The sequence below is a fragment of the Akebia trifoliata genome, chromosome 11 (genome assembly GCF_017979445.1).
Source record: "Akebia trifoliata isolate Shusen 1 chromosome 11, ASM1797944v1, whole genome shotgun sequence".
NCBI classification, from domain to species: domain Eukaryota; kingdom Viridiplantae; phylum Streptophyta; class Magnoliopsida; order Ranunculales; family Lardizabalaceae; genus Akebia; species Akebia trifoliata.
Window position 1 is genome coordinate 47,292,135 of NC_141385.1, and position 12,704 is coordinate 47,304,838.

Below are 12,704 nucleotides of genomic sequence, written 5' to 3' on the forward strand. Positions count from 1 at the left end.
TCAAAGAAGACACTTTTGAGGAGTGAACTCCTGAAACAACATACAGTCGCTTGTTCCTTTCCTTCGAACATTCTAATGTTTCTCTTCTTTCATAAGTTCTGACAAACAATAAATGGTAATAGGTGGCATAGAATCCCTACTTTCTTGAAAGGTCCAGCATTGTCAACTCTCGAGAACCGATAGAATTGATAAAGGGTAACATCCCAATTGAAAAATATGCATGACATGAGACCGCATGACATATGCAAAATCCAATTGTATTAGGATGCGAGGATGTGATTTACTGACTTAACAGACGATTTGCACAATTAACCTGAAAATCCTAGTCTCTCTCCCTCTCTCTCTACAAAATCCAATTTCCTATCTCTGTATGTAAATCGTACATTTAAAATCATTCATCAAACAAGAAGCAAATTGACACACAAGAAGTTCCTTCAATGTTTTATTTAATAGTGCTCATTTCCATCACTTTATCAACAAAGAAGGGGAAAAACACCAGAAAAAAGAGGTAAAGGGAGAGGGGCTCTTGTGAACAACCAGTTGAGAGCGTCGAGATGTATGAAGAAGAAATCGTTCCAATCCTTTTCTGCTTTAATAAAAACTTCCCTACACATAGGGAACAGGTAGCCTTTGTGTTTCATCCCCCGCTGCCATATCCTCCCAGAGCAGATTAGAGAGTGCAAGCGTCAGCTGTCCCACTTTACCTAAAGCAAACAAAGAAATCAATTATATGAACATGTTTCCACTTGTGAAAATAAATGACCATTCCGAAACAATGATCAATAGAAACACAAAGGATCCATCGAAAAAAGACCCTTACACTTTTGTTCAGAAGAAACAAAAGGAGCTCTTTTGTTGGGTCCTATTCCAAACAAAGGGAAGGGGAGGGATCATTTTCGATGTATGCTTCTTGTTCTTTCTTTTTTGGATAAATTATCTTTCTTTTTTTCCTAATATAGTTTCAGAAGTTTTTTCTATTTCTTGATAGCATTTTGAAATACAATAATGATTAAATTTTTTTTTTTTTTTTTCAAAAAGGTGCTAATTTACCATACTATGACAACATCGTGGCTATAACGAGTGTTATAAATTATAGTTCTCAAAAAAAAAAAAAAAAAAAGTCAGACAAACTTGATTACAAATTTCAAATTAAAAAAAAAAATAAATCTCCCTTTCTATACAAAAAAGGTAAAAAGGATTTCATTAAGAAGGTAAAAAAATCCAACATTTGAAGGAGTTCAGAGGAGACCTTAAGGGAGCCAAAACACTAACAGAAAAGAAACCAACAACAAACCCCCATGCAAACCAACTAACAACTAAGGTTTAAAATCCCATCTCGAGGCAATATTTCAGTGGGGAGAAGAAACCAAAACAGACTATAAAACTTTCAATGTTTCATTCTAGTCTTGGCCAAAACCGAAATGTCTCAAATGAAAGATATTCCAAAACAGTATGAATCTTTAAACCATGCTAACAACATTTTCTCTCTGTTCACAGTTAAGACACCTGAAAGCTGTGTTCTACCTGATTGCCTCTATAACTTAACAACAATATAATGGCCATAACGATAACAACAGTCGACTGTTATGCCATTACAATGAACTATGTTAAACCTTGGTCCCGCCCATCCAATATTTAAATATGATGATCATGAAATGATGTATGTAACGGAAAATTGATTTGATAAAGAATGATAATTATGGTCGTAAAAAAGGATTAACGATATGTGATTTTACCATCTCCAACGGGTTGTTCGTCCCACGCGATGATTGGTAATAGAGGAAGCCCACTTCCCACATACATCATCTCGGCTGCATTTTTGGCTTGTTCCAACATTATATTGGCTGTGCACACACTTTTCAAAAGGCCCTGCTCAACCAACTTGGGTGCTAGCTCAAGTAGTCTTTTCGCAGTGCATCCACTAAGGATCTTATCAAATGAAGGTAATACAAGCTCCTTGTCCTTGGTTATAAAGGCCACATTCACATTCGGTCCCTCTGCAATATAACCTTCGTCATCAACCCAAATTGAAGCGAACGCTCCCTTCTCCTCGGCTTCCATTACTGCAAGGACATTTGGGAGATAGTTCACATTCTTCATCGTAGCAAACACAGGTGACTTCATGGGTATGGTGGAAGTAATAACCTTCACCCCTTCTTTGCGTTGGGAATAGTTGTCATCAATGACTACTGCATAAAACGCCGAAGTTGAGCAGCCGGCAGGTGAGAGCAAGAAATCCCCGGGTCCAGCACTCAACCAGTATCTTAGAGAACCTATTTTGCATTGGGATGCTGCCGTCAATTGCACTAGAATGCTTCGTAGAGTTGATCGAGGGAACGGAGACGATATCTTAGCTTTTGATGCTGATCTCAAAAATCGGTCAAGATGGGTGTCAAGCTCATATAAGTATCTGTCGAGAACAAAGAATGCAACAACAATGATGAGTTGATAGATTCCGAGGAGTATCTTGGGCTTTTAAGTAGAACATAAACAATGGAGAACGAAGCAAAAAAATAGAAAAAGAAACAAGATGCAATCACACACAGAGAAACAAAGATTTTACGTGGTTTCCTCAAGATTGAGGTACGTCCACGGATCATACCGATTCCACTACAAAGAAAAAACTTGCAGTTACAGATTACACCCTTACACCGAAAAAGAGAAATATGTACCCCAAGAAAACATAATTAGGGTTTTACAAAATATCAGTGAAATTACGAAAGGGAAATTTTCTTTTGGGGCTCTGCTCCCTGAACCCGCAGGATTGACTGTGTAATTTGAGGGTTAAGAGATGCTTACCCATTGAGAATCATAGCAGTATCGAAGACCCCATGCCCCCGATGGACCATATGATCATCAATTGGAATGACCATCAGAGCTGGATCAAGAGTAATCCCACCAAAAATGCTGGAATACATTGCTGGGTATTGTTGCTTCTGCCCAGTATTCCATTTCTTTTGCAACTTTTCAAGCAACTAACATATTTGGATACAAAAAAACACGAAAACAGAAAAGAAGATTACGATGAGAATCACAGATATTAGCTTTTCTGAAAGCTTATAAATAGTATGATGTTACACCCATACGCACAGATCAATTCTAAGAACACAAAAGGGCTTCTGTAGAACTGGTTAATGGGTTCAATCAAGTAGATCTGTCATGTTGAAACATAATGAGATAATCCTAATCAACTTATAAATCACTCTATACAATTTCTTTTGGGGTCTTCCTCTCGAAATTGTTTGCTCTGTTGTTGCACCTACTTATACTCTCAGATTGATCCAGTTGATAGAGAATACCTCTTTATTGGTTTACAAATTGATCGTAATTAAACGATCCAAACCATTTAATCAATAAACTTGCTTGAAAGGTAACTTCAGATACATCAACTAATTACCCAAATTAAAGCAATTTGTAATTTTTTTTGGATTTGATCATTAACCCATTGGCATGTAAGGGTTGATTAGCATTATTCATGATAGTGTGCTGTCCAACCTAGTCAACCTTAATTTATTTTTTTTTAATTTTGATTGATTGATAATTTGAAAAAAAAAATGATCAAATCATCAGAATTGGTGATGAAAAAAAAAGGGATTTCACCTCGGCGGACGAGTAAACCGGAACATGAACACTACCACTTTCAACTTCTGTTTCATTCATCAAATCTAAACAAAAAAAAAAAAGAATAATAACAGTCAAATTAGCTTAGTAAAATATTAAAAGAAGAGAGAAAAAAATTAAAAAATTAAAAAATTAAAGAAGAAAGGTTGTGTACCTGGCTTGATATTAGAAGAGTTGGAGGGAGAGGAAGAGTTGCAGCTTTCCATAGTAATAGAGAAGTTGTAAAAAAATGTTGAGAGAGGAAAAGAAATGAAGAAACCCTAGATGAGGAGTAGAGGAATCTAAGGAGTTAGAGAGAGAATAAATATAACACTCACTCCAACTGCTACAACTACCAGACAAGTGAACATTTCTTGTTTAAAACAATAATAATAAATCATATTAGTCTGTCTGATTGGTCTGATTGGTTTGATTGGGGGGTTGGCTATTTGTATGTATGTATGTATTTGATGGATCAAAACGACAGCAAATAAGATAAACATAAGACGGACATTAATCATTCAACTCCGGGTCTTGAAGCAGAACTGACCCACTTAGTGATACGGCGAGTTGACCCACTGAGATTACCGAGTTACATTAACTTGGACAACAAGGTCATGGTTTTATTAAAAGATGACTTGGATTGTGAATTGTCCATCACATTAAATCGGTGGAGATGATTCGGCCAACTCAATTGTGTGTTCATGTAAAACAATTAAGTTTTTTAATAATTTAAATCTTTTTTTTCTTTAAAGAATTAAGGTTTTTTTTTTTTGGATTGAACATTTATTATAATGATTTTTCTTTTTTAAGGAATCAACTTGTAGAAATATAAAACTTATTGAGATTTCTTGGATAAATATCATAAAAACTCGAATAGAATATTTATAAATATTACATCAACCAAGATATATGAAAACTACTTAATATAAATATTCTAGAATATCCCAATTGATATATTCTAAATATTGATATATTTTCTAGAATATCCTTCATCACAACCTCTCATTCGTGATGAGATACATTAATAATGATAAAGTGTATCTCATGCATCTTAAAACAATACATCTTATTCTCTAACATCCTCTTGTAATTGTATGGTTCTTTGAAAAAAGAATATGCAATTGATTTTTTTTTAAATAATTCTTTGATCTCATTAATGAATATGTTCATTGATTGTCGAAGTGTCAATTGTATTTGCTGGTGGTCACCGTCTATCTATGAAGTCTATCACTGTTGCATTCCGCTCTTTTTGAATCTGTTAGAGCCAATGACTTATTAGACCAGATCTGTCATGATTTCTCCAAGAAGCATAAAAAGTAGAATTGTGCCATTTAAATTAAAGAATTTTCGTTGGAGATATTTTAGATAGGAAAAAAAATGAGATCATGTAATATGAATGTGTGAAATTGGGAGATTTGTAAAGATATAGAAGGAGTTGTGATTTTTATTGGAAAAACAAAAAATCTAAAATAATAGCAAAGAAGAAAATAAAAGATATCTAAGTTCGGAACATATAGAAAGACAGTATTTTTATTGGAAAAAAAAAAAATCAATAACTTTGTTTATGTTATCTTATAAAAGCCCGATGTACTCAGTGGAGCTTGAGCTCTGATACCGTGTAGAAATATGAAATTTATTGATAGTTCTTGAATGAATCTTATAAAAGCCCCAATAGAATATTTATAGACATTACATCAACAAAGTTATGTGAAAACTACCTAATATAAATATTCTAGAATGTCCCAATTGATATATTCTAAATATCAACATATATTCTAAAATATCCTTCATCACAGCCTTCCATTTCTGATGAGATACACTAACAATGATACAGTGTATCTCATGCATCTTAAAACAATGCATCTTATTCTCTAACACAACTAATTGGAAATCACCTAATTGGTATACCAATTGCAAAAAATACATTATTATTTTATTTATTTTTAAATTTGTATCTTGTACCCAAGTTAAAGATGAAGAACCCACCATTAGCAGCAAAATCTATCATTAAAAACTTCTCCTGAGGGGTGAACCTAGAGTTCATGAAGTTTTGGTGCCATGGTTCCTCTCTAATCTTCAAGAAGGGAAAAAGAAAATGGAACTTTCTTTTAATTTTTTCGAGTGCAATCATACATGCTAAAGGTGATCTGCAAATAGTTGGTCCCTTCTTTTAAATTCTAGCAAAAAGGACTGACAAGCATTATCAAAGATGTTCAGACAACCAAACAAGCCTTATCCCCATTGTGTCATAGAAGATGTTCAACAACAACAATAGAGCCTTATCTACATATATCTAATATTAAAAATGAATTTCTCAATCAAATCATTTTTTTTTTACAATCTAGTAATTATCGTTCATAGCTATCTTAATCTTAATCGAATTGCAATTTAAGTATTTAACTTGGCTCAGTTTTGTATCAAATTTTAATTAAATAATGGTAAATGATTCCATATCATTCAAAACAGAACAAAATCTCTTTGTGTTTAATGGGTATGAAACGAACGAGGCACGTGAGACACAACACACAGTTGAAGAACGCTAGCCCGGTCGAAGATTGCTAATTTGACACAAATAAATAATTCTCTTATTGTGTCTTGGCATGCCTCTGACAGAATGCTTTTATCCTTGTAAAACCCTCTTTAAGAGAAGATGAGTCAATAGCAAACGTGATGCGGAGCCAATTTTTCAGTCCCAAAACAATTCCTGCAAGAACAAATATCTCTAGCTGTTAATGGGCGAACAAATCACCCTATGAAACATTTCATAATGAACCCTCACAAGTTGTAAACAACTCTAAAAAGCGGAAGAATAAAGGCTCGCATTCCAAAATTATGCATGTTTATATACCATTCATGGACATGGTTGCATCAAAATCACATCAATTCAACCATGATTTCGTAGTCGCAAGTTAATTATGCATTCAGGAGTACTACTAATTGGACTTAAATCTTTTTTCCTTGGGGTCATGATTGAACATTTATACTGTTGATTGAAAGAAGGTCTTTGTTTGTTGCTTTGTATCCATCAACGATTTTTTTATTTATCACTATCTCTTATGATGGATCTATATCATGCACTTCTCATCGCTCATCTATCAGGGTGTCTAGAAATATCAATCATCTCTTATGTCGAGGTGACGTGTACGATGGCTGCAATTAAAGAGAGATTTAATAAATTGGTTTATTATATTTGAGTTGTTGAGGTCATCACTAGGTTATGCACTAAGATCCAAATATATACAAGATACGGACATAGAAAAAGATGGGTTTCCATCCAATATATTTTTTTAGATTCCTTGAGCTAAGTACCATTCTTTCATGTTTAAATCAAGACAAATGTGACAAAACAATGGAGAATGGACATGGAAAAAGACACAAGTTTCCATCCACTATATTGATTCCATGCTTTATTTTTTAGATTTCCTGAGCTAAGTATTATTCTTTCATGTTTACGTCCAGATAAATGTCATAAAACTTCTAACATTGCAAGCTTTTTTTTTAACACATTTTGTTGATGAGATCATCATCCTCTCCATTGAATCCTTATCCAAAAGATTCGTGATCGGCAATTTTTGTCGATTAGATAAATAGAAAATATGTTAAGGAGTTAAGAAAATAATTACTAGTAATAAAATTGTAAATATAGACATATGCACGCGGTATCCAATAGCCCTATTGATATTGTTTTGTGTCTACGGGTACTTTGCGCATATAGAAGTATATCCAGTCAGCACGGGTTGGTGTGATTCCTAGCTATTTTGTTTCAATTCCATCACTTAAACCCTACCTATCTCAAGTTCATCTAAACCCCTTTTAGCCCTAGAAATTGTTCCATAAACCTGTCCTAACCCCATATACCAACCCTAATGAAACCCTAGGGAATAAAATTGTGAAGAAGCATTCAGAATAGAGGTATATATATCTAAGAAGTTATAGAGGGATAAATGTGTTTGATCAACTAATCCTGAAAAACTAGTACCATATTAATTCATACCTGGAAGAATAATCACAGATTCCTCTTTGGCCAACTTAATGCAGAAGTCCATGTCATCATTAATGTCTTCCATAAGGGACACATTGAGCTTTACCTGAATTCCAAAATATAAGTAAGATTAATGTTTCAACAAATTCACTCATTATCAAGCGCACATAACTACAAAGTTTTCAATTTCCTCACCATTACAAACATGGATCCTTCTGGTTTGTGTGGACAACTTATGCAATTAACCTCCTTAATTTCATCATAGCAAATGCATGCAGATTGTCTCAGGATATTTAAAATGTTGCTGAAGAAATCGTCCTTTGTTTCCTCAAGAATTCGAGGAACTGCGCCCTGAAACATTCATTTTAAGTAGGCATGAAGATCGAAATAAATATTTAATTACATACTCTTTTCAAGTAAGTAGCCATAGAAACAGACCTGAATGAAGGTTGCAGGATCGCTGTTGATACTGAGACACCCTTTAATACAATCAACAACCTGAGAAGATGAAAGTAAGATAAGTTGGAATCTGGGATCATGAAAAGGATTCAAAGATTATGATCAACCAAGGAACCAAAAGGAGGAGATATAAAATAATAACTTTTGTTTCCTTTAAGACACCATTGGGGTCAGTCACAACAAGCCAACCAAGTCGCCAACCCGGCACTATCCATCTCTTTGATATGGACCCCAAAGTAATGACTGGAACAATTGACCCAAATATGCCCATTGGCACAAATGGTTTACTCCCAAATGTGATATGGCCGTAAACTTCATCCGAAATTACGAGAATTCCAAGCTTCTTCGCAGTCTCAGCAACCTAAATGTAGTACAATGGCAACCACTAATGTCACATACAACCCAATTTCTTTTAAGAATCTAATGAAAGACAGGGCAAGGATGCTTACCTTCTTCAAATGTTGATATGAAAAGACATTCCCGCATGGATTACCGGGGTTTATGATAACCATTGCAGCAGTGTTCTCATCCACAAGAGCTTCAATAGAATTAAGATCGACCTCCCAATCCTTGTCAGGGAGAAGATCAAAATGCCGAATTTCAAGATTGCTAAAAGCTGCACGGCTTTCATAATAGAAAAATCCCGGTCTTGGAAGCAAGATGTTTGCTCCGGGGTGAGCAAGCACAGCTAGTATGATCTCGATTGCTTGTATGCAACCAGTCGTGATAAAAACATCATCGGAGGATAGCTTGTATGGAAGATCACGAGAAAGGTATTCAGCTACAGCCCTGTTTGAAAGAGAATCAAAACTAAATATTTAAAATAAAATAGTAAAGAAAAATATAAATTTGATCTACAATACAAATTATATTGAAATATTTAAAAGACTGACAAAAATTCCATGGGAGGCATTCCCTCTTCTGCAGTGTAGACAGGGTTAAAATTAACCTAAAACATATTTTTAGGTATGTTTAATCAAATGGAATGGTTTCCAAACATTGGATGATTTTTAGTATTTGATGAATTACTTTCTTGAAATATTTAATCTATTGTTCTAACCATCCTTCAAAAACATATATCTTTTAAGTGTAGGATGATTAGGATTATATATACTAGATTGCTTTTCAAGGTTAAGGGCTGATCCTGGTGGAAGGAGTGATTCAATTTACTGACTTTCTTCTAAAATTTTCAGGATGGAGAAAGCGCCTAAGCCCCAAATATCTACCTTTTTTTTAATACAAAAATTAAAGAAAATTTTACCCCACATTGCAACATGGCAAGGGACCTTATATTGAGAGCTTTATTAACACACCAATTTTCACTTATAACACACCAAACTATATGCCATTTAATTTCATAAGGATTTGTGTGTTGTAAGCGAAAGTTGGTGTGCCAATAGAATCTCTCCTTATATTTCCACACAAATTTTTTATAACACACCAAATAATGAAATCATGTATCACACTCTGAAAAAAAAAAGGGTACGAGACCAAAGGAAGAAGGAAGTAGCTGCAATGGAAATCCAAAAACACAACTAATCTTCCTCGATCACTCTCTCACTCATAATTAGTCCGTTTTAGAGTTCGATGAGCTTTTCTCACCATTCTTCGGAGAAGAAGAAATAGAAATGGGTGCCGAAGTTAAATGGATATAAGGGTTATCTGCACCCCAAAACACATATTCAGCTTGGGGTGATTTAAGATTTGGGCATAGCCCTCCACTATTTGTGAATATTGAGATACCCATGTGTTTTGACTTCAGTCTCTTCTAATAGACTGAAAAAATGACTCAAATGCCCTCATCTTCAACCTGTGGGTAAAAACCTTGTTTTTCTTCGCAAAACCAGTATCTTAAGCCTCTTGTAAAATATTTTACCTTCATCTTCAATTTTGAGATTCTATTTACTTCAAACCTCAAGAAGACAATGGAATTTTGGGTAGAAAAATCAAAGATTTCTACAGGAGGGTTAAGGTGAGATCGATAACAATGGATTATAAATGAGTTATAGACTAAATTAAAAATATTAAATCTACCATAAAGGCAGTGGCTTTTGGCTGGAGATTGAAGATGAGGGCATTTAGTTCATTTTAATTAGTCTATAATAGAAGACCAAGGTCAAGGGGCATGTAATCAGTTTGAAAACATAAGGGTACGTCAAATATTCACCAAAAGGTGGAGGGGTATACCCAAAAAAGGTTGGTATACCAAATGATGGAAAAAAAAAAACAAAAATGAGAGTTTCTACTAACACACCAATCTATACAAATTTTAAAAGGATCGCTGTGTGCTATAAGTAAAAGTTGCAAGGCGTGTGCCATGGAATCTCTAAAAAAAAATTTTGAGAGCTGCTATTAACACATCAACTTTTAGTTATAACACGCCAATCTATATAATATAAACCATGCTTAATTTCAAAAGGATTGGTGTGGCAATAGAATTTCTTTATAAAAAAATAGCAAAACGTTGAACAAAAACTACGAATACGAATCTCGAGGTTCTGTTATGATGATGGATGAGCCTTAGTAAGAACTTTTTTCCTTAAGTTGGACTCTTACTAAAAAAAGGGGAAAAAACCCCTAATTTGAGATGAAAGAAGTAAGCTTTTTTAAATAATACCTTCGAGCGGGAAGAATTCCAAAAGATGGAGAGTAAGAATTAAGTTTAGAAGATCGAACAGCATCAACAATGGCGTCTTGGGCAATCTGAGAAGTTCGAAAACAAGGAATCGCAGAAGGATCTCCATGACCTAATGGGATGGTTGGCTTATCATCTTCTCCATAATCTCGAGATTCCATAAGCAGAGCGAGAATCCCTCTAATTGTAAATTTTGAAGCATTGTTGATTGTGTTGTTCGCTCTGAACTTCCATTTATTCGATTCTCCATTCTCCACCATCTTTAATCCTTCTTCTTCTTCTTCTTCTTCTTGGAGGGAATAAGATTGAAATACGAGTGGGTTTTGATTTCTAGGATTAGGGTTTGAAGAAGTGGAGAGAATCCCTGTTTACTAATATGGAGACCACTAGTTTGGAGTGACTTTGGACACGTCTTGTTCGCATCAGAGTAGATAGAGAGAAAAACTGAATTTATCTCGACGCGTAGACTGTGTGGCAGATAACTAACTTAGAGACGTGGACGCAATGAATTCCGTCTCTTATTATAAAATTTAAAAAAAAAAAACGGTTCTCTAAACAGTGGCACGTCATCTCAGTGTTTAACCCAGTGTCTAAGACAGGCAGTCGAGCATTATCTTTCTATCATCATAATAATAATAATGGTGCTACATTGACATTGTGACTTCTTTCGACACTGCGTTAGAGTGGTGGTGCACAGATAACCATAGATTTCTTTTCTCGTGATACAAGTTAAAAAATGAATAGTTCTTTGTGTATTGCCGTGTCAACACAATGTTGAACGCACTGTCCAATGAAATCAATCCAGCATTTTCTTACTATTAATGATTTCCTAACTCGAAAAGACTTACTCGATTGATATTTGGGCGACGTGGCAATGGCACAAAACTGTTGATCTTTTTTCTTGTGTATCCCCCAAAAAAAGATCTATGGTAATATGCCCTTGCCATGTCAGTTGCGTACAGATCGAGTGAGTATTTTCGAGTCAGAAGATCACGATTCTTTTCTCACCTGTTAATTAACTAGTAAGATTAAGAACTTGAAGAAGATTGGTTTTGAGAAAGAAAATCCAAAGGCTTTTTACTATTAAAAATGACATAGATCATTTTTTGTTAGTCTATCAAAGAAGATCTAAGTTAAGTATCTTAAAGATTCACTAAGGTGGTGTTTGTTTGCACTATTTTTCAGCGTTTATTGTTGAAAAAATTCAGTTTCAACACTTTCTTAAAATTAGCACGTTTGTTTACCAAAAAAATTCAGCAAAAAGTGTTAAAATTTTGGTTGAAATTTTCAACGCAAAAAAAACGCTAAATGCTTATTGCTATTTGTGCTCAGCACTGATCATTTTTTTCATAGACAAGTATTCAAAAATATTTTTAATTACCTCGTATATCTTCATCTTTCTATCTCATCCCAATCAACAAAACTCTCTCGACTAAAACTCTCTTGTCTCTCTCTTGCTAGATCTCTCATCTCTCAAATTTGTCTTTCTACTTTCAAATCCATGATGGTTAATCCTGGATCAGAATGCCATTATGACTTACACTATGTTCATAATTACAAGAAAGTCTTGATTTGGAGTTCTCTTATATATTGGGCTAATCTTTTTTTCTTATGTCTGTTATTTATTTAATTATCCAATGCAATTGCTAAGGTTCAATGGAGTATTATAAAAACAAGTTTTAAAAACTTTTATCGAGGCAATGTATCGATCAAGAAGATAAAACTTGAGATTGTCTCAACTAAGACATTGTGAAACATTCAATGCTGCGGGTTCGATCTCAGACAGATCTTTACTAATATCTTGGCATTTTAAGGTTTGAAACTCAACCACATGAGGCAAAGTTCTAACATTGAAAAATCATTAGAAATAAAACTCGTACAAATTGAGTCTCTTCATCTATGGTTGGATGGGGAGTAAAACAAGTAGCTTTGCATAAATAAATGGAAACCCACTCCAGCCATTTGGCTCAATTTGCATTTTAAATAATGAGACCAATTGTTATAAAACTTTCTCTGTTGTCTTCA

The 12,704-nt window shown here is 34.3% G+C and overlaps 2 protein-coding genes across 2 annotated transcripts; both read right to left on the reverse strand.

The window, feature by feature from the left end:
* Positions 1-414: 414 nt before the first annotated feature.
* LOC147392201 (D-amino-acid transaminase, chloroplastic-like) lies at positions 415-4,010 on the reverse strand. The gene is made up of 5 exons (XM_086457786.1): positions 3,776-4,010; positions 3,601-3,665; positions 2,800-2,975; positions 1,737-2,410; positions 415-704 (listed from the first exon to the last, which is right to left on the reverse strand). Exons 1-5 carry the CDS (start codon positions 3,825-3,827, stop codon positions 607-609), a joined length of 1,065 nt encoding a protein of 354 aa, XP_086313912.1. The 5' UTR covers positions 3,828-4,010; the 3' UTR covers positions 415-606.
* Positions 4,011-6,013: 2,003 nt separating this feature from the next.
* LOC147392202 (putative aminotransferase TAT2) lies at positions 6,014-11,103 on the reverse strand. The gene is made up of 7 exons (XM_086459390.1): positions 10,662-11,103; positions 8,494-8,833; positions 8,187-8,405; positions 8,024-8,083; positions 7,781-7,936; positions 7,598-7,691; positions 6,014-6,307 (listed from the first exon to the last, which is right to left on the reverse strand). Exons 1-7 carry the CDS (start codon positions 10,937-10,939, stop codon positions 6,189-6,191), a joined length of 1,266 nt encoding a protein of 421 aa, XP_086315516.1. The 5' UTR covers positions 10,940-11,103; the 3' UTR covers positions 6,014-6,188.
* Between the last annotated feature and the right edge of the window lie 1,601 nt (positions 11,104-12,704).

Excerpts from the sequence above, each read along its gene's own strand:
- LOC147392201 (XM_086457786.1), bottom strand. The coding sequence starts at position 3,827 with ATGGAAAGCTGCAACTCTTCCTCTCCCTCCAACTCTTCTAATATCAAG. Across the intron at positions 2,976-3,600 it reads CGGTTTACTCGTCCGCCGAG|TTGCTTGAAAAGTTGCAAAA; the intron begins GTGAAATCCCTT and ends CAAATATGTTAG. Across the intron at positions 705-1,736 it reads CGAACAACCCGTTGGAGATG|GTAAAGTGGGACAGCTGACG; the intron begins GTAAAATCACAT and ends TGTTTGCTTTAG.
- LOC147392202 (XM_086459390.1), bottom strand. The coding sequence starts at position 10,939 with ATGGTGGAGAATGGAGAATCGAATAAATGGAAGTTCAGAGCGAACAAC. Across the intron at positions 8,834-10,661 it reads GGAATTCTTCCCGCTCGAAG|GGCTGTAGCTGAATACCTTT; the intron begins GTATTATTTAAA and ends TCTTTCAAACAG. Across the intron at positions 6,308-7,597 it reads ATCTGTGATTATTCTTCCAG|GAATTGTTTTGGGACTGAAA; the intron begins GTATGAATTAAT and ends TTGTTCTTGCAG.